Below are 22471 nucleotides of genomic sequence, written 5' to 3'. Positions count from 1 at the left end.
GTATGTGTATCTGTGTGTGTGTGTGTGTGTGTGTGTGTGTGTGTGTGTGTGTGTGTGTGTGTGTGTGTGTGTGTTCATACGAACGTTTGAGCTCTCTGCTCACAGTTCATTGTTACAGTAATTATGATATATATAATTTTGACACATGGGAAGCTTTCTATAGTGGTGTAATTGAAAGCTTCACAGTATCGTAGCATGTTAAATCACACAGCACAGAAAAAAATAACTTGAAAATATATATATATATAGTATATTTATATATATTATATAATATACTGTATATATATATAAATTTTTCCCTCTGTTTTCTTTTTTATGATTTAATACAAATGTATTACCAAAAAAACAGTGGCTATCAAATGAATGCATAAAACTTAATCTTTTAAAATGTAATCAAATGACAATTAAACAGTTCTTTTTAAATATACAATACCTTTTAAATTAACAATACCAACAGAAGTTCACTGTTCAAAGCATGGACAAAAAAAAGTTGTAATATTGTGTGATATTCCTTTAAAAAAATGTTTAGATTATTATTATTACTACTACTACTACTACTACATTCTACTGTACAATAGTAATATATTTCTAGTTCAGTAGGTTATTATGAACACATAGAGAGTGTGTGTATCTGATGATAGTTTTCTAAAATGAAACAGCGAAACTCTGGTCAAGTGAACTCTCAGAGCAGCTCTGGAGATGAAGTTATTGTGTTCGTGTCTTCATATTGTGAGACGGCAGACACTGAAACACCACAAGCGTCACACATGCTTGAATATGTGTGAAGTAGACAAAACAGCACAGCAGAGACACACAGAACATGCAGACTTCATATTTAAATAGCAGTTTTTTGCAGGTTAATATTCACAGACACTAGTCCACATCACAATTTGATTCATTGTACAGCTCTACTTTTGATATATTCATCCAAAATTTGGCAATTCTATGACAGACAATTAATTACACAAATCAAAATATGCTGAGGAAACCCCTAAATTAATTCAAATACATTATTGTGACATTATTATTTCACCTACACTAAGGTTGTTAAAAAAAGTAATATACAAGAACTGCAAGGCTATTTGTAACAGGAAATATTTATTAATTGTGCATCATGTCTTGGAGGAGAATGAGGCGATCCATTTTTACCAGAACATACAGTATGACTCATATTATGTGAGTCAGCAAATCCATACCTGCTGACTACAAATTTATCTTGTGACCAAATGTACGCTGCCAGTTTGGCCCCTGTTTTCTATCTTTCACCTGAGCTGTGACTGAATGAGCATCAGCATAACACTTTCCAGGCATTCTTTCTCATTCCCAAAGTGACAGGAAGTCATGTTCTTTTCTGCCAGATGTGGATATTAGCTGAAGGAATGAACAACAGCTGAATTTACTGTAAGCAATTAAAGAGTAGATACTTTATATGGTGGTTCATTTATCAAAATGAGAAGAAAACACATTCTTTAAATATATATTACTAATGCATTGCATAATAATAATCTTCATTAATAAGATTATCAAACATCATTACTATATGTTATGCTTTTAATCATTTACTTATGTTGCTTCAAACTTTTATTTCCGTAGAACCTAAAAGGAGATGCGGGTGAGTAAATATTAACAATTTATTTTATATTTGTTGTTTTGGGGTGAACTACCCTGTTTAAAGATTAGTTAATGAAGATTTTACTAGTTAGAAATTACATTAAACTGACTACTCTTCAAAAGTTTGGTGTCAGTAAGATGTCTCTTATGCTCACCAAGGCTGCATTTATTTAATCAAAAATAATATTGTGAAATATTATTACAGTTTTAAAATTTGTTTTCTTTTTTTATTACATTTCAAAATGTAATTTATTCCTGTGACGCAAAGCTGAATTTTCAGCAGTCATTACTCCAGCCACATCACATGATCCCTTAGAAATCATACCTAAATTCTGAATATGGTGCTCAATAAACATGTCTTATTTTCAATGCTGAAAATGGTTTATTTTGTAACATTGTAAACATCTAACTTTTTTTCACATCTCACATAATTTCTTTAAAAACATTAAAATAAATAAAAACATGTACTGACCCCAAACTTTTGTACTATGGTGTACATTTTATATTTTATTATTTATTAATTCATTACTTAAATAATAATGACTCATTAGTGAATTCTTACATTCACATTTTATATTTTACTGATTTAGCTTTCATTTAAAATTTAAATACACAAACTAATGAGCAGTTAAATGAACATACTGAACTTTACATGCTGTTTCTTATTGTCCAGCTGTCACCAATTCATCTTTGTTCACCGTTTTATTAATGTAATATCCTTTCTTCAAGTGTGAATTACTAGATTTATGCCATGAACTGTATATTATCGCACACAGCAGTGAGGTGTGTTGTTCATATGCGTGCTGATTGATTAAAAAAAAGCATGCTGTATTTGCCATCTTACACAGGTGCCGAAGTCCTCTATTCAGCACAATTCGTAAGGAGTGTGCTGTTGCACAGCAGAGATCTTTGTAATATTTTCCATTTTCCTCTCACGGAAGGCACACGCTCTGACTCTTCAACCTAAACACCGTCCTTCAACATTGTGATGCACTCAATTTATTCATTGAAAAAAACGCAGCCTTCTGCTGAATTTGTATTTCTGAGGGAAGCTGATGAGGAGGGGGAACACTCCCTATATCAGGCTAACATCTCAACAATGGGAATGCCACAATGATGAATGAGACAGAGGTTTTAAGGCCGGCTGCCTCAGAGGCAGATACATCAGCAGCTGGAGCTGCCTCGAAACATTTTTTTCAATGATTAGGGACACAAATATTGTGTCATTATAGCCAATAATCTTTTTGTGCACTTACACTGACGCATTCATATGTTCAAATTTCATGCTTGTGTCTTGTGAAACTGTGTAACAGTAAAAAAAAAACAGGTTATTCACATATGACAAAGGACGGTTTTGACAGCTTGACAAAAAACCGAGGCACCAAACCCATGTGGTGTCCAGTTATCTCTCACTAGGCAGATTAAGTCATCTCTCTCCCAGCAGATGGGCATATCATTTCCCTAATGCTACTCCGGACCACATGGACCTCTCAGTTAATACACGCTTCCAATCCAACACACAAAAGCATTAGCTAAAAAGCAGCCATGAAAAAAGAAAAAAAATCAATGGCGCACAAATAGCAAGTAGATGCAAAATGTATTTTTGTAACACGGATATGACATTTAAATGTGCATCAGTGAGGGGTTTATATAAGCAACAAAACATATTTAAAAGTTAAAGAACATTTAAAAAATTGTCATTATTTACTGAAAAAAGGTATACAGTATATTGTAGAATGACCAAGCTGCTCTTTTTCATACAATAAAAGTGAATGGTGATCACAGCCGTCAAGATTTTCAAAGCAAGATTATTAGTGAATCTCAATTTTAATTGTATAGCTTCAGAGGACTTAACAAATAGTGCATGAGTCGAACTAACTATGTTTAGGATAATCTTTCTTTACTAAGAAATGGTGACAAGCTGTCAAGATTTTCAAATAAAGATTATTAGCAAATTTGACTTAAATTTGGTCTGTTCCTCACACAAAGTTATTGCAGTGCTTCTGAAGAATCAGGACATAGTGCATGAGTCGAACAAACTACTTTTATAATAATTTTATGGTGCTTTTTGTTCTGAAGGCCCCTGGTGCCCATCCACTTTCACTGTAAAGAACAGCAGCTTAAACATTCTGCTGAACATCTCTTATTTTGTTCCATGGATGAAAGAAAGTCAAACTGGTTTGGAACAGTGACGAATCTAGGGTTTTTATTTGGGGGTATAGCCCCCAATGAGGGTATAATAATAAAAAAACAAATTTATTTTTTTATTTCACTAATAGGGTAGGATGGTAAAGCCTACTAAACTTATTGTGGTATTGCACAGATGGGTATAACATTTGAGCAATGAATAAGCCAAATACAAGTCTTTCCGATCACACAAACACACACAAATGTTACTGTTTGCATTTCTAGTACAAACCTCTTTCTATGCTCAAGTACTGTCAGTCACTGTCTTTAATCATTTCCGTGCATGACTGTATGGGAGTTAATGCCACATGCACTGTAATATGTTTTATATTTTCAAATGAAAATAGCAACATGGTAGATGCGATGACAGTAGATGGGAAACCGATTGCTCCCCATGACATTTTTGTAAACTTTTTAGTTTTTTGACATTTTGTATTTATGACAAAGAACTGCACAGATGCAGATATTATAACAATCTATCGATAAACACACACCTTGTCCTCTGTTTCTCACTCTGCGCCACCGCAGTCTGCGGATTGAAGAACGCGCTGAAAGATGGGGAGGAGCCGAAGTCTGCCGGCGTTTTCATTTAAAGGGGACTGAGGTGATCATGAATTCAAGTACAGTTTATGGAGCAAATTGCTAAATTTTTAGGGGGGCTGAGCAGAAATTAAAAGCCCCCCCAAAAAATGGCCTAGCGACGCCCATGGTTTGGAACTACATGAGAGAAAGTAAATGAAATGGTCTTTATTTTTAGATGATCTGTCATTTTAAATGTGATGTAACCATCTTGTATTGTAAATGCGGTACAAATTTATTTGTTGGCATATAGTAAATAGGAGAGCCATCAAACTGTTTTGATATGCATAAATACAGTAAGGTTTTGCTGACACCATTTTTTCAATTAGATGAATACAAACTCATCAGCTACTTTATGCAAATCCACTCCCTATGCGCAACACACTTTTACTGGTAATTCAAGATCACTATGGAAACCTTCCATGCTTAATTTACATTCACTTTAATTCACATAGTGAATTAAATCCCCCAGTCTGATTTCCAGCTAAACTAATGCAGTACCACATTCAAACCATACAAAGCAAAACACGTTTCACTCAAGGCCTCCAGAAAGGCAAGCAGGATGTAAAAAAGCACGTAACGCTAACAAATGCGTTGCTATATTAATGCTCTACTCAATCGCCAAATGTATTTATTTAACCCAAGCAAAAGGGCCAGTGATGCTCACCGGTTTATAAATGTACCCAGTGGAGCTTCAGATGAAATCTTCACCCTCATAAGTACGACATATAAAGATGGTGTTTTCACTGAGCTGTGGAGTGGGAAGGAGCTCTGTCTTACCTTGGTAATTGCAGATGTCTCCCACGCTGTTCTGACGCGTGATGTGGTGCCAGTAAGCGCTTCGCGGGAGAGATATCGACTTTGTTAATGTGTTCTCGTTTGAAAGAGTCTGTGAGGCAGAGCAGAAAATCATTGGGTTACATTGGTTATATTTCCAGTCAAATCACTCGGAAAGGGCTTACACTGAGAAGATTTCAAAGGCCTCGCCACCTAAACAGCACCTCTCCATTAGGACCATTTGAACATCACAGATGACAGGTGGAGTGAGATGTCATTACAGCCTTTTAAAAAGAGAATTTTAAGAGAATTGTGTTAATCCAAACAAATAAAGACTCTTAGCGGGACTCTTGATCAAGATTTCAGAGCAAGCAGCATTTTTGGCAGGGGTCCTGGATGGCAAGATCTGAGCGGAGGGCCATATGGTCAAGTCTCATCAGCCTCCACTGAAGGCCTTAGAGATGACAGCACAGATTCACTGCCAGGAAGGCAGCAGCGCAGTTTAAATAGTGCAGGAAAGACCATCCGCGCCGGGCGACTGAACAATTCATCAACCTCGCTAGCTTCAGGGGGTACGGAAAAATAACCAAAATGTGCTTTCAATGAAACGTTGATAACCAAAATAACATTTTAAGGCATTAGTGTTCAGAAGCTTTGAACACTGAAAAACTCCTGAGGCTGTTATTTCTGCGGTTATCTTGCAACTAAGATGAGTCTCAAATCCATTTACATGTATGCATTTGGTAGATGCTTTTATTCAAAGCGACTTCAATTGCATTGAAGGTATGCATTTTATCAGTATGCATGTTCTTAGGATTCAAACTCTTGACCTTGATGTTGCTAACGTCATGCTCTACCAGTTGAGCTATAGGAACACATAAGTGCAGTGTTTTTGAAGGTACTCGACCGATAGTGCAGTTCAGCATTAGTTGACAGCAGCTGTTTTTTCAAAGATGCCAGTATTCTGTGACCTGGATTTATGAAATATCACATGCTGTGCACTGTGCAAGCAAGGAAGTGGGAAAACATACTCAGAAAATTGGCAGAATATTTACGGGGAAGCTGCAACCCTGATATTCAATTATACTGTGCAGTGACAAAAGGTTGATTTTTAGGTTATCTGAACTAAGGCAATAATTTAAAAAAATTCTGTAGACTTATTTAGCATATGTCAATCACTGAAATGATCACATACTGTATAAAATACCATTAAAAACTATGGGGTCAGTAAACTTTCAATGTTTTTTTTTAAGTCTCTTATACTCAAATTGATTATAATACATCTTTTTGGGGATATATAGAAAGTTAAAAAGGACAGCATTTATTTGAAACAGAAATGTAATGTAACATTACAAATGTATTATATTTCATCAAATATCTCTTTATTTTTTTTATCAATTTAATGTATCCTTGCTTAATAATCTTAATTTTTTTCCAGAAAAAAATAAAATCTTACTGACCCCCAAATTTAGCATGGCAGTGTGTTTTTGAGACCAAAATCTTATTTATGATTTTTTTATTTGTTTAAGGTGATTAAATCAACAGTTAAAGGACAGAAGTGATGAATTCTTGATTATTAATGTTATTATTTTGGCAATTTAAGTATATTAATAATCATAAATTAACCTTACAAAACATGAGTGTGTTTAGAATTTTGATGGACCCTGGACCACAAAACCAGTCAATTTTTTTTTATTGAGATTTTTACATCATCTGAAAGGTTATTTGGCCAAGATTCAACTATTTGAAAATCTGGAATCTGAGGGTGCAAAAAAAAAAATCTAAATAGTGAGAAAATCGCCTTTAAAGTTGTCCAAATGAAGTTCTTAGCAATGCACATTACTAATCAAAAATTAAGTTTTGATATATTTACAGCAGGAAATTTACAAAATATCTTTATGGAACATGATCTTTACTTAATGTCCTAATGATTTTTGGCATAAAAGAAAAATCTATAATTTTGACCCATACAATGTATTCTTGCTACAAATTTTGCTACAAATATAACCCAGCGATTTAAGACTGGTTTTGTGGTCCAGGGTCACATTTGTGAAATAAGCTTGTACTAATATTACGGAATATTAGGAAATACTAAATATGAAATGCCTTTTTCCCCACTGTACCCCCTGTAGAATTATAGGATGTGTACTTTTACTATACCTGTGAGCTCTTCTCCATCTCCATCATCATGCGTTCATGTTGCTCAGCGATGGACAGCGTGGCAGAGTGAACTCTCTGATAGATCATCTCGCCTTCTCTGGTCTGGAATGTGAACAAACCTTCCCCTGTATCACACATCCTGTAAGAGAACAACACACATGCACACACAACCGTTAAGCAATTATAGCTTCTATTAGTTTTCAGTACACATGTTCTTTTCGTAATAGGCTGAACAGCAGGAGTAGACTTTAAGGGCAGCCTGCAAGGGAAAGCATGTGTTAAATGTTGAGCACCTTCGTGAATCAGCAAATCAATATCCAGAGCAGCAGAATCAGGACTATTGGATTTAGGATGAAAACATCTTGTCAGACAAAAGCACTCCCAACTAGAATCGAATGATGTTCACACACCTCCCGGACTCAAATGTGAACCAGGTCGAGTCTCTTCCGTATCTCCTCAGGGAGTTGAGCGGCCACATGACCAGCTTGACTCTGGCATTATGGATGTCCCAAAGGTAGATGTTCTCGTGGGTGATCTGCATTGTGCACTCCCCGTAGATGTCCAGGTTTGGGGTCGGCATCAAGTAAACATGAAATCTTTCTGGAATAAAAATTAAATACATTTATAAGTCAGAAGTCCTATACTTAACTAAAACTGAAATTAATATTTAAAAATAAATTAAACATACACTGAAATAAAATATTTTAAAAAGTTTCATTTCAGCCAACCCATTTCTCATTTTAATTTAGTTAAATTAGACGCACTAAAATAACAAAAACTGAACTAAAAGCGAATAAAACGATATAGACGTATAAAAAATACAAAAATGACAAAACACACTACGAGAGTACTAAACCTTAAACTAAAATTTAAATGAAAATGGAAAATATAAAAATAAAAAACATTAATAAAAACTATAATAGTGTCTTATTAATGCTAAAGTAAGTATTACAGATTGGGGGTTTGTTGAGAAAAAAACAATAATAATAAAATAAAAACAATTGAAACCACTGTATACATTAAAATTAAAAACTTAATTTGATCTCTTCAGATGCAGAAAGCTTTGAACAATGAAAAACTCTTGAAGATGTGAGTGTTTTTTAAATTTTGATGGAATAAAAAAAATTGTTTATAAATAAAAAAATAAATATGTATATACAGTGGGGCAAATAAGTATTTGATACACTGCCGATTTTTCAAGGTTTCCCACTTACAAAGAATGGAGAGATCTGTAATTTTCATCGTAGGTACACCTCAACTGTGAGAGACCGAATCAAAAAAAAAATCCAGAAAATAATATTTTTATATAGAATAGCACCACTAAAAGTGTGTTATATATCAGATTCTAGCCATGAAGCTGAAGGGGTCAGGCTGTAAAGAGTGTGCAGTTTTTTTTAAAGTTTTTTTATATATTTTGATTCAGACATATTTTTCTTCAGAATAACAAGTGCAGACGAAGTGTACCCAATAAACCTAGGAAATTATATTGAGATAGCAGGATGACAAAACTGAACGGTTACTTCAGGTAAATAACTCAGAAAGGTTCAGCAGTCATAGCAGCTTACACTGACAGAAACTGCCAATGTCTTGTGTTAAAGAAACTTCATTACAGGCTAAATCGTTTCTTTAAAAGAAATGTCAATCAAACAGCAGTCTGCAACCTTTTCATATCTGTTAATAATAATTAAACTTGCTTAAAAAAGGCCAACCACTGTGGCGGTGCAGTCCATTCAGCTGTCATATTTACAGACATCTCAAACAGCTTTTATTTGGACAGCTGAAAGATTCTGCTCTGCCTAAAGATGACAGAGAATTAAAGGGTATGGCTGGAAATCTCGAGAACATCTCAACAGAGCCATCTAACATGATTATTATTTTTCCGATGGACTATTATCTCTTCTTGCAGATGTGACTCTTGCAGTGCACAAAGGTCAACAGATTGTTGCCATAGAGCCGCAGTTGAGCCAACCGCAATGGAGTAAGCACACCATCACAATTAGCTCCAAAAAGACAAGGGTGCACTTCATAATCCAAATTAATAGTCCCTAATTATACCTAATGCTTCAAAATAAGATGTCTCTCCAGAGGAAGAGGCAATGTAATGTGGGGGCTATTTTAGGGATTGTGAAAATGAACTCTGATTTAATTATCGCAGCCCGCCGTTAGAGGGGTCTAATTGAAGCGCAAATGGCAAACTCTCTGCTCGTTATTCCTCAGCTGTCGAATAGTGGGGAAACGATCATTTTGCTGAGCTCCAGCTGATATAATCATATACACATTGCGCTCTCGTTATAAAAACAAATCTATATTTGCCTGTCATTTGATTGAAACAAATTTGATGACCACTCTATACGGTGTCTGCCGCAGCTTAATGCTTGAATGCTTCGGCAGCACTTGGAGATGAACTGATATTGATTTTCTGAATTAGGTTTAAAAAAACACTCACATAAACACAGACACAACTCAGACCATCTCAGACTGAAACAATCTGATCTTGGAGGAGATGCAGTTGCCTTAAAGTAACGGTTCTCAACTTGAGGGTTGGGACTGTTCTTATAGTCACAGAAAACATTATGCTTAATTTTAAATCTCTCGGGAATAAAAAGTCATAAGCAAGCACTGCAGATTTTTGCAGGCTTATTGAAATAAAATACAATACTTCATTTGATCTTATGAAAAATTACATTTGTTGTTTTATTTGCAATAACAACATGCAAATAATGCGACAAGATAATACATAATATACATTACTAATAATTTATAATATATTTACTGAAATTCAATAGTGCTTGTGGCTCAAGATTGTTCTTATAGTCTTTATTTACTATAATTAAATATTATAAATATTTGATATTATAAAGTTTTTATATTTAATCTAAAATTCTAAATGTAAATATTTTTATACTTTATAATTACACATAATAAAAATAACACACACACACACACACACACACACACACATATATATATAAAATACATATTTATATATAATGAAAAAATATATATAAACCTACTTAAAAAATATAAATAAACATAAGCATGAGTAGTTAAGAGTTTTTTTTATTTTTTAAAAAGTAAAAAAAAATTTTTTTTTTTTAATTATTTAAAAGATGAGGATAAAATATTCTTCATATCATTTTGTTGTTGAGGAAACTCTCATTTTGCTGTATTTTGATGCAAATTCACCTGCCACTTGGTAGAAACTAGCCAAAGGCGGCAGATGCCAACATCAAGTGCTCAAAACAATGAACAATTCTGGTACTGTTTTGGGTTGTCACCTGATGTCCAATGTAAAATCTGAAGTGAAACCCTTTTAGAACCAGTGCTTTAATTTAACTGAAAATGCTAATTTGTTCCCTGCCAGCAGGTTTCACTTTCAGAACGGCGGAAATATAGCGGATTTCCAAACAATCCAAACATATGCGTATTCCCTTTAACTTGTTAAAAAGATCATCTGTTTACCATCTTGAGTGGAAAATACTGTTTTCGTGATCAGTTTTTCATTTATTATTTGCTTACGTTAGTGAATTTTACATTAGAGTGCACATCTGTGCTGAAATTAATACGGGGAGCGGCTGGAAACTAGCAATGATAAAATTTATCATCCGAGTCTAATATGATCTAGCGGGCCGTACTAAAAGACATTGAGGGCCATATACGGCCCGCGGGCCGACAGTTGCCCATCCCTTTTCTAGAGGGAAATAGAGTTCTGCTACCCGACCCAGGCCTGACGGGTCCCGAAATACTCTCAGGTTTCGGGTTGGGTTTGTGTTAATGTTTAATGAATAGCTTCAGGTTCAGGTTTGTAGCTAAATTAAAACTATATGCAGAAGGCTACGCTGCTTTCACGCACAGACACACACAAACACACAAACTTTTCTTAATAAAATAGGATCTCGCCATGATTTCCTTGTGAGGTCTGTGACTCCATTGCAGGATAATGATTATATCTTGGTCATATCGCCACTCTTCCATCGGATCAAATGGTAAGAGTCGGAGCTTCAATTTTGGAAATATCACTTTGCTCAAACACGCACCTCTCAGCGGTCAGCCTGTACGACTACTGCTAAGATGGCCTTAGTGAATGCTAGGTCAATATCGAATAAATCTTTTATTCTAAATGACTTATTTACATCGCATTCATTAGACTTCTTATTTATTACTGAGACTTGGTTAAAACATGGTGACTTGATGCCTCTTGTTGAGATTGCTCCTCCAGACTGTGCATTTTTTTAGTTCTCCACGGGCCTCTGGACATGGTGGTGGAGTTGCAACAATTTTTAGAAGCTGTTTTAAATGTAAGACTGTGCCCACTGATACTTTCTCCAGTTTTGAAGTCCAGCTATTGAAGGTTGATGTAAAGGGGCCTGTACTATGTGCTTTGGTTTACAGACCGCCTAAATGGAATAAGGATTTTATTTGTCAATTTTCTGACTTTCTGTCTGATCTGGAGATTTAAATATTCATTTTTGTTGTCCTTCGAAACCATTGGTCAAGGAATTTGTAACTCTTTTAGAGTCACTGAATATTGAACAATATGTATGTGGCCCAACTCATAATTTGGGTCATACACTTGACTTGGTGTTGTCCCGTGGCCTTTTGATCTCAAACATGGAGGTTATTGAGGCATGTGTGTTATCCAGTTTTGTTTGAATCTGAATACTTTTCTCCATCACCTACTTTCGCTTAGCATTCACATTGATCTAGGGTTATTAATTCTAACACTGCAAATTTGTTTTCTGAACATTATTCTTTACATGTTACCAATGATATCCTTAACGAAACTGATACTGAAAGTTTGATTGAAGGATTTTATAAAGCAATTTGCAGTTGCCTTGTACCACAAGCTGTTTGTCTTCCTTTCAACCCGTTTATCACATCAGCTAGATAGTATTGTCTCTACTATGAAGTGTTCTGGTTCTAAGTTAGATATTATTCCTGCACGTCTTTTTAAGGATGTTTTTCCAACCTATTAGTCCTATTGTAACAGCTATAGTGAACAGCTCTTTAGCCAAAGGTGTTGTGCAACCTCTGCTGAAAAAAAACCTCAGCTTGACCCAGCAATGTGCTGTAACTATTGGCCTATTTCTAAGTTGCCTTTTATCAGCACACTTTTTGTCCCGTTTGTTGCTGCCGTGTGTTTTGAGTTTGAGCTCCGTCAAGTTAATTCTTTGTCGTCTAATTTTTTATCTTAAAATAAATTTTATACACCATCCTTTTCAGTTCTATAACGTGTGAATATATCCCTTATATAATTAACACTATTATAATTAATTATTGACACACTAGCATAATTAATGCTGTTCAGTTGCTTTGATACAATCTGTATTGTTAAAAGCGCTATATAAATAAAGGTGACTTGACTTGACTTTTGGAGAAAGTAGTGTTTTTACAACTTCAGTCTTTTTTGGATTCTTTTAGTGTTTTAGATAAGTTTCAATCTGGTTTTAGATCATTACACAATACTGAGTCAGCTCTATTGAGAGTTACAAATGACATGCTACATTCTCTGGATTCAGGTGCTTGTATTGTGTTGGTATTGTTGGACCTGAGCTAGGCATTTGACACCATTGATCATAGTATTCTTTTTGGTCGACTTGAATGTGTGGTAGGTATTTGAGGCACTACATTAAAGTGGTTTGCCTCGTATCTCGAGAACAGGACTTTTCCTGTAAATTTAGGAATTTTTTTCTCATCCTCTGCACCTGTCTTGTGTGGAGTGCCCCAGGGATCCATTTTGGGACCTTTACTGTTTTCCCTTTATACGCTTCCCTTGGCCCACATTTTTCAAAAATACAGTATTTCATATCATTGTTACGTGGATGATTCTCAGTTTTATCTACCAGTAAGGCTTGATACTGCGGTTTCATTTGATGTATTATTGAAATGTGTACATGATATTAAGACATGGATGTCTAATAATTTCCTGCAGTTAAATGAGGATAAAACCGAGGTTTTAATATTAGGTTGTCCTGCACACTCGTCTCTTGCTTTGGAAGCTCAGTTAGGTCCACTTTCAACTAATGTACGCAAACAAATCAAAAACCTTGGAGTGATTTTTGACTCCTCTCTATTTTTTGATAAACAAATTAGTGCTGTTATTAGAGCAAGTTTTTTTCCATTTGAGATCTATTGCAAAGTTGAAGCATCTTCTTTCAAGGAAGGATATGGAAGTTGTGATTCATGCACTTGTTACATCTCGATTGGATTATTGTAACTCTCTTTATTCTGGTCTTCCTCAATCTTCAGTGTCACGATTGCAAGCTGTTCAAAATGCTGTGGCAAGACTTTTGACTAGGTCAAAAAAGAGGGATCACATGTCTCCTGTTTTATCATCCCTTCATTGTCTTCCCATTAAATCCAGGGTTAATTTTAAAATTCTTCTGTTTGATTATAAGGCATTGTCTGGTTGTTCACCAAGTTATATCTCTGAACTTCTTGTGCCATATTGTCCTGCTAGGGCACTTAGATCTTCGAGTCACTTGCTTCTAACTGTACCACGGTGTCGGTACAAAACAAAGGGTGATCGGGCTTTTTCTGTGGTTGGCCCCAAGCTTTGGAATGGTCTCCCCTATCATGTGAGATCTGCTCCTTCTCTGGACATTTTTAAGTCTAGACTTAAATCTTATTTTTACTCTTTAGCCTTTGTATGTGTGTAGTTGTTGTTTTTATTAGTAGATTTGTTTGATCACTGTACAGCACATTGGATCAATTTACATTGTGTTTAAATATGCTTTATAAATAAATGTTGTTGTTGATAATAAAATAGCTTCGATACTGAATCGCTACATTATATTTCTCAGCAACAAGGGGGTAAAAATCACTGTTTTTAAAGTAACTAAACTCAGCTTTATTGTTTCTAAAGAGAGAGACGCGCAGACACAGGTAATTCACTCACACAACTTTCATCCCTCTCTCTCTCTGGATAATTATTTTAAATAAATTATATAAATCATTCATTCAAATAAACGTGGTATAACCACATTACTTCATCTCTGTGTCTGATTTAAAGCGGCAGAATGCTAGAACGAACCGTAACTGATGAAAATGACCTTAATTTTTACCCTTTGCCTCCAAATCATGCATTACATTTTTTAAGGCACATGCAGGCTGTGGTTTATATTATCTTACATACAGTGGGTACGGAAAGTATTCAGACCCCCTGTGAGCCGTTTGCTCTATAGGCTTTATTTAAAAACGAAACTTGTTTTGCTCTTGTGCCTGCTTTAGCGGCCTCTCTGTTACAATACGGCAAACGGCACATGCTCATGATTGGTAAGTGCTTTTTTCTTTTGCTTTGTGTGCTGGACTGGCCACTAGCCTTGATGAAACGGTTTATTTACATGTATTTGTTTACTGACTGTTGCATGCAATCATGAAATACAGCATATTTAAAAAGTTTGGTTATTCGTTGTGGAAAAAATGGCTTTGGGTTGGGATCGGGCTCTAAATTTAACAGTGCCACTCGGGTCGGGTCGGAATCGGGTCAAACGATCTCAGGTACGGGCCTGGTCTCGGGCTTCAGTTTGAAGGCAGTGCAGACCTCTAGAAGGAAACGGATTGCATTAGCTAAAGATTCTCGCTCATTCTCTTAAGCGTTTTCTTGCAGATGTGCCATGCGCATTCATCCTGCTTTTCTTCTGCGCCATAATCTCATCCATCTCTGTGACAAGCTTCATTAAGAGCTGATGCTCTGATGCACGGCGGTACCCATTAGCGCTTAGCAAAGAACCTTGGCCCGAGCCTATCATTTATAAACATGAGAACAGACCTGGAGGGACTGTGTTTAACAAACACATTTGGACTCTGTAATAGAATTATTTAGGGAGTACAAGAGGAAAAATCACGGAAAAATCTGGGCTCTAATTGGATACTGACCGTTCTGTTCCCTCTGCACCCCTGCTGCTAACAAGTCCGGTTCTCCCAGGCTGATGTCATTAAGTCTGCTGCCCAGACACTCCAAACACAATAACTTCCACCACTCCTCAGCCTCCAGCTCTGTGGACACACACATCCATATCATCATTTTTATATGCAAACATGCAGGAGCAGCTGCTGAAGAGACGGCAGCAAACAGGGAACAAGCAGGAGATAAACACATTTACAGATTTAGCACTAATGCACAGCAACAAGCCATTTGTGAGCACTAGGTTTATGATGAACGTTATTTTTCTAGTCATCGACCACCTCAGCCTTTCTGAAAATATGAGATGTTTACAGTTACAAGAGATTTCTGCTTTAAAACTAAAGCAGCCAGTAGTCTGGCACAAAGGAGTGTAGTGATGGACAGACAGACATGTAGAATTGACAGACAGACAGTCAAGTTCATAGGTGCGGACACAGTGTCTAAAAATACTCGCCAAGTGCCAAATGTGTGTAAAACCTGGCTGCCAACTAACAAAAACAGAATTACTGACCATTTTTAGGAAGTGCAACAATGGAAGAAAGAAAGCCATACAGGTTTGCAACAGCATGAGAGGAAACGATGACAGAATTTTTATTTTAGGTGAACTTTACTATTTATTACACTCACACTATATGGGGTAAGATGTACACAATAAGGGGACGATGCCCCGCTTAAGAACAATGTGCATTTATTTTTAAATTGTAACCTATTTAGATATAAGCTTAGCAAGAGCAGGATGACGATGCATCACCAATATGTTATTATGGGAAATAAACAAAGATCATTAAATCATAACGTAAAATGTTAAATTATTCAAAGAAGCTACTGGGGTACGATGGCCCCCTACCTGGGGCAAGAAGCCCCCTGGCTAAACTTTTACAAAATGTAATTTTACAAAGTGACTTTTGATATTAATTTTAATAATATTTATATATATATATATTTTACAGTGTCACCTATGTAAAATACTAAATCAATTATTCTATTAAATTTTTATTTTTGACAATTTAGTTGAGTAATTGAATAACCAAAGACAAAGCAGACAGACAAAGCAGAATCCCAGTAAAAGACATTCATCTGAAATGTACATTTATTATTTGACTTATAATACAGGCATTTGAATAACTGAATATTTACATATTTAATCACCTATATTATAATTAAAGATATACAATAATTGCAACACTGAATTCAAATTAAATGACTTCACTCAATTAGCCTATAGGTTTTAATTAATTAACGAAGATGTCTGTAAAGTAATTATTGGAATTACTGAATAATAGCCCTATGAATTTAAATAAGTTTAAACACTAGTAACAACATGCCACTTGGGGTCTTCTGTGACAATTCTGGTGGTCATCTTACCCCAATGGTTTAACTTTATATTTTCACCTCAGAATAAAACTATAAATTTTACTCCACCAATACAAAAACATTAATGTGTCCACAAACCCCTAAATACAGAAATATACTTTGATATTCAACATATTACAATGTCATAGATCACTATTTGTTCAGAGACACAAAATTAGATCAATTAACCTCAAAATAGTTTAGACTGAGATTAAATGACAAAACTTAGAATAGCATGGAGATTTATTAAATAAACACACACTTTATTTTAAATATTTATCATAAACAAATAATATGAATATTATAAATTATATTTAAATAATAAATAATATAAATTACATAAATTATAATGCATGTAATTATATGTATAAATAGTTATAGTATATATGATATATGTATAGTACAGTACATACTGTATGATCTGATGTGATATTTTACATACAGTTATCGTTATATACTCAGTTAAATAATGCAGAGTTTAATAGACAGTAATAAAAAGTACAAATGGGCGGCACATTTTCTCAGTTTGCACATCATTAGCAGGTGCAGCAATAGTTATTTTGGCCCCTGTGTGCACACAAAATAACACAAATAGCATTCTGTAGGAGTTGAGCTTTATTTTTCTTGGCACTCCATTCTTACTCCATTCTTCAAAAGCTCCAGGCTAATCTACAGCACACTCTGGACAGCATCATTCTAATGAATGCACAATGACACAAAGGAAAGTGAGCACAAATTATGACTATGCCAACCACAAAATGAGCTCCATCCACACTGCTTCTGCTTGTGACATGGGTTTGAAAGCTCAACATTATGAGATTAGATTTGTCTAATTACGTGCCAAGTAGTTGTTAGCCGATTCGTGGCCTCGTCAAGTTTGCATTTTCAGTGGAGCTTGTTTGAATAACAATGGCTGCCTGCTTGATGTTGCCCTAAGTATATTTCAGCTGTAATTGAAGCTTAAAATGAGTACTGTATGCCTGTCGACATTTTAATTTTGCCTGCTTGAGTAATGTGAGCAGGCACCATTCAAAATATTCAATCAGGGAAAAAATGATTTTTTTTTAATAGTACAATAGACACTTATCAAATAATTTCACTCATAATACTGTGTAAATCATGCACACAGATCCAAACGCTAGAAGAAAAAAAAACATAATGCCTTGGATTATCTTTATCAAACTTATTAAACACAAACAAATAATTGTGCACATATTCCTATACAAGCTTTTTGCTGATTTTTTAGTTTTAGTTTTTTTTGCATGGCCTCTCTCCTGAGACGGTGACCTTTAAGTGTGTCTAAATTCGCACACACTTTTGGGCCCACTGAGTGGAAAATTGGATAAACAAATACTTCATCAGCATGGCAAACTCTCAAGTGCTCAGGCAGCTATGTGCACACAAACAAAGATCATCTTCACATGGTTAATGGTTCACTCAGAGCACAGGAAATGAGAAGAACCACAGTAAATGATAAATAGTTAGGAGAAAGAAAATGGGTCAGGATGGATGAAATAGATTAAGGCTGCAACAAATCGCTAATGGAAATACTCGACAATGAATTTCATTATTGATTTGTAGCGTCTGTGGGCCCCGCTTAGAGGACCACGTCAGTGACACCACTTTAAATAACAGCGAAAAATGCATTTACATGAAAGAGAAAAAAACTAATTTAATTACAGTTTACTGCTTTATTTTTCAAAGGCCAGTATTTTCATTTGGCAAAACAGAGCATCCTAAAAGCAAGCAAGCTCAAGTACGTAATAGAGCTTTTATTTAGATCAAAGCACGATTCATTTAAACATCAAATTTAAGTTTTAAATGAACATTTACATTTATGCATTTGCCAGAAGTTTTTATCCAAAATGTCTTATTTTACAAGGAATTATTTATGTTTTGTTTTGTTTTGTTTTGAAAACCAAATGTATGACCTTGGCATTATATTGAAATGAAAATATATTTTATATTTATATGAAAATCTACACTACCATTCAAAAGTTTGAGGTCAGTAAGGTTTTTTTTTTTATGTTTTGAAAGATGTTTCTTATACTCACCAAGGCAGCATTTATTTGATCAAAACTACAATAAAATAGTATTATTGTCAAATATTAATACAATTTAAAATAACCGTTTTCTATTGTAATACATTCTAAAATGTAATTTATTACTGTGATAGGAAAGCTGAATCAATGTTGGAAACAGTTGTGCTGCATAATATTTTTTTTGTGGAAACCATGATATACAATTTTCAAGATTCTTTGATGAATAAAATAAAGTTTGAATATAAAGTTCAAAGGAACAGCATTTATTTGAAATAAAAATATTTTGTAACAATGTAGAAGTATTTTACCTTCTTACCTTTTGATCAATTTAATGCATCCTTGCTGAATAAAAGTTTATTTTTTATTTTTTATTGTACCTACCTCAAACTTTTAAAAAGCATATTATCATATTTATTTTTAGATTTTATATTATTTTAAGGCTCATAATTTTTTGGTGCAAAATGTAAAATGATGTTATTAAATATTAATTATCAAACTGAATTTGTAAATTGCTTGAAGCATTGAGCAAAATGTGAAATCTTAGATAAATCCGATTTAAATCAGTTGCAAGTCGCAGCCCTCATAATCAGACATGATGATTGTACGACAGAGAGAGAGAGAGAGAGAGAGAGAGAGAGAGAGAGAGACAGAGAGAGCGCGTGAGAGAAGAAAAGGGTCAGAGCGGCACAGCCGTAACCCGACAGACTCAAAGGGAGGTGAGGAAGTGGAAGTGAAGGATCAAGGGAGGTCGGGTTCCTACATGTGGCGGACATGTGAGGGACACAAGCTCCATATGGCCGGAGTTTGTGAGAAAGGGGAAGTTCGAGAGGGGGTGGCTCATGGACATGTACCTGTGCCAAAATTAAAAGAGCCACAAGCAGAGTTGACCACACACACACACACACACACACACACACTCGCCTAAGGCCTACACTGACTCAAAGGTGATTTATTCCCACAAGGACAACAAGGTGATCTAATGCAGCAGGACATATTACCAACAAACCGGCACAGAAAAGTCTTTGAAGGAGTCACAGACACTGCCTAAGACTTCTTCATCTAAACAGCCTAAGGCACATATACTTTTTAAACCCTTAGTGTATGGCCCTATCTCACACAGCTCTTCATTTATGCCCTATGCCCGCTCTACCCGTTTCCCATTAATATCCTGCCTCTGAAGGGAGTGAAGGAGAGCTGGGGGTGGGGAGGTTATTGTGGTAAATGGATTCAGGAGAACATTCTTCGCCTCCCCCTGGCAGTGCGGAAGACCCCAGAGGTGCTAATGATATCCCAGCGGGTCCACCGTGTGCATCCACTCCACTGCCTCTCCTTCCCTCTCCATCTCTTCCGTGTTCCTCCCTCTCTCTCTCCTTTAGTTTCCTACCTGGGAATTTAGCTTGACAGGAAATTTGAAGGCAAAGGACAAATTCAGCGCTAAAAAGATTTACCGTTTCTTCTGGTCAAAAGAGTTGTAATAATGTGTTTGTGATCATTTTTTGCACACATTATTGTGGATGGAAATCACAAAAAAATTCATTAAACCTGCTGTTATTGGACTTGTTTAGCAACCAATTCACTAAAGTAATTATGATTACACACTTTCCTATTAGTTCCATGATATAAATAACTGCATGCTATCATCACTAGAAAATGTATGCAAATGTCTCTTTTTCAAAGTGATTCCATTCGACAGTGCTGAGCTTTGCAAATTCAGCTCTTTATAAATTATAAATATATTTAAAAAGGCTATTTACATAAAATGGAGGTGTTTTTTATGCTGATGTGAATGACTTAACTTCACTAATAATACTAAGTTCCCTAGTAATACTCATGATTCAGCATTTTATCTGTGCAGTTAGTGCCATGTTAAACTAGATGCAGGTTCTTGGTCTGAAATAGTATGCACAAAAGCAGATGAAGCATATTTATCAATTTACGTTTTTTCACTCATACATATCCAAGTGTATTTTGAATACCATAAGAGCTACACAAAAGTTTGGGGTCTGATAAGAATGTGTAATATTTTTGAAATAAAACTCTAAAACTCTTATGCTCAACCAAGGCTGCATTAATTTGATCAAAAATGTCGTAAAACAGTAATATTGTGAAATATTATTACAAGTTTAAATTACTCTTTTCTATTTCAACATATTTTCTTCAGTGACACACGATCCTTCAGATATCACAATATGCTGATTTGGTGCTCAGGAAACATTTCTTATTATCAAAGCTAAAATTGTGCTGCTTAATGTTTTTGTGGAACTCGTGATACATTTTTACTGTATTTGAAATATAAATCTTCTGTAACATATATTACTCCTTTCCTTACACTTTTGATTAATTGCATGGGTTCTTGCTGCATAGAAGTATCAATTTCTTTAAATAAATAAAAAATATGACCCCAAATTAGGGTTAATCATGCTTTATTTGGCCCGGTAAAATGACAAATGTGGTAAATCACAGAACTGAATATTAATGCCAACCTAAAACTGCAACTGTTTCACAAACCAAGTTAATGCTTATTCATGTTTGTATTCTGGGTGTAGTTTTTTTTTTCCTGCGAAAATGCTTTGATCAGTTTTGACACTGCCATCTTTCCACTACAAGATTCTCAGTGTGAGAGGAGAGAAAACACATGGGAAAAGACGCCTTCTGCTGCCAAGCTAATGTTGAGTAAAGTATCTCATTCATATTTCAAACGTGTGTTGTTAAGCCTTTCTCTTATTGTTTTGTTTTCTAACTGCTGATCTGCCTGTTGCCTTTGGCTGTATTCATTCTCTATGACACAATTTAAAAATATATATATTCTGTGCATCCCAATGGGCTCTCCTAACACTTACTAGCCTTAATAACCTGAACATTTCCGCGACTTCTTTAGTTTCAAGGTATAAAAGGAATAAATCAAAGAATAAACACATTTTCCTGATATGTGAAAATCAATACTTGCACATCTTGAAATATAGAATAAATTAAGCCATTCTGGATACACTCCAGCACTACAACAAAGACTATTCTCAGAGTTGGAGACAGTGCTTACCTGACTCACAGGCAAATGTCTTTGACGTCTCATCGCAGAAAATAATTGCCACTGCGTGTTTCTTGGTCTCTCGTGGCATTCGAGTAACGTTCTTAATGTTGTGGAGCTCAGTAATCTGTGGAAGAAGACGACAAAATTAATTACCAAAATTAACAAACTCAAGAGGAGGGGGAAACAAAGGAAGGAGGATGACATTGAGGTAATGTAGTTACTGTTATCTGAAAATGAAATGATTTGAAATTACTGCAGTGCCTGGCTTTTGGGAGAAATGGAGATGAGAGTTAACGAGAGTTAATGGCAAACACTAAAAAACAGCAGCGCACTGGAAACTATAAATAAATGTTAATATTCATAATATTTTTTGTACGTTCTGGATCAACCAGGGATCCAGAATCCTCCAAGGGGGCCTCAAGGTGACTTAAAATTATTTAAAATAAGACAAAACAATCAAATGAGCCAAAACAACTAAAAATCAAGATTCTTTAAAAAAAATCAGGATTCCCAAATTCTTGAAAAACCTGGATATTTGAGGAATCCTAATTTTAAAAGTGTGATTTCTAAACTTTGAAAACTCATGTAAATTAATAAAATCTCCATGTGTATATTTTTTATGAATATACATTTTAGCTAGTTTTTCTAGCCAAGCTCTAAAATAATTTATCAGGTAGAAAGTAAAAAATATTTTTTAAAATCCTTATCCAATAAATCACACAACAACAACAAACAAGTCATGTGACCTTAGAATATTGTTGTGAATAATAGGGGTTATGAAGTTAAAAAGGTTGAGAACCACTGATCTAGGGGGGGGGGGGGGGGGGG

General features: G+C 35.1%; 1 protein-coding gene across 4 annotated transcripts in view; it reads right to left on the bottom strand.

The window, feature by feature from the left end:
• Positions 1-22471, bottom strand: part of LOC107596042 (docking protein 6-like) — a 92385-nt gene that overhangs the window by 10172 nt on the left and 59742 nt on the right. For 3 of the 4 annotated variants that reach the window (XM_016286646.1, XM_016286647.1, XM_016286645.1), the window contains exons 3-7: positions 21653-21767; positions 15193-15312; positions 7725-7914; positions 7315-7453; positions 5158-5266 (exon numbers count right to left, since the gene is read on the bottom strand). In XM_016286646.1, the coding sequence (XP_016142132.1) occupies positions 5158-5266; positions 7315-7453; positions 7725-7914; positions 15193-15312; positions 21653-21767 (673 nt within the window). The remainder of the gene's footprint in view (positions 1-5157; positions 5267-7314; positions 7454-7724; positions 7915-15192; positions 15313-21652; positions 21768-22471) is intronic. The other variant, XM_016286648.1, reaches the window with a different exon arrangement.

Source organism: Sinocyclocheilus grahami, unplaced genomic scaffold (genome assembly GCF_001515645.1).
Source record: "Sinocyclocheilus grahami isolate Dianchi unplaced genomic scaffold, SAMN03320097.WGS_v1.1 scaffold213.1, whole genome shotgun sequence".
Lineage (NCBI taxonomy): Eukaryota > Metazoa > Chordata > Actinopteri > Cypriniformes > Cyprinidae > Sinocyclocheilus > Sinocyclocheilus grahami.
The sequence above is the reverse complement of the archived record's forward strand: the minus strand, read 5'-3'. Positions and strand labels throughout refer to the sequence as shown.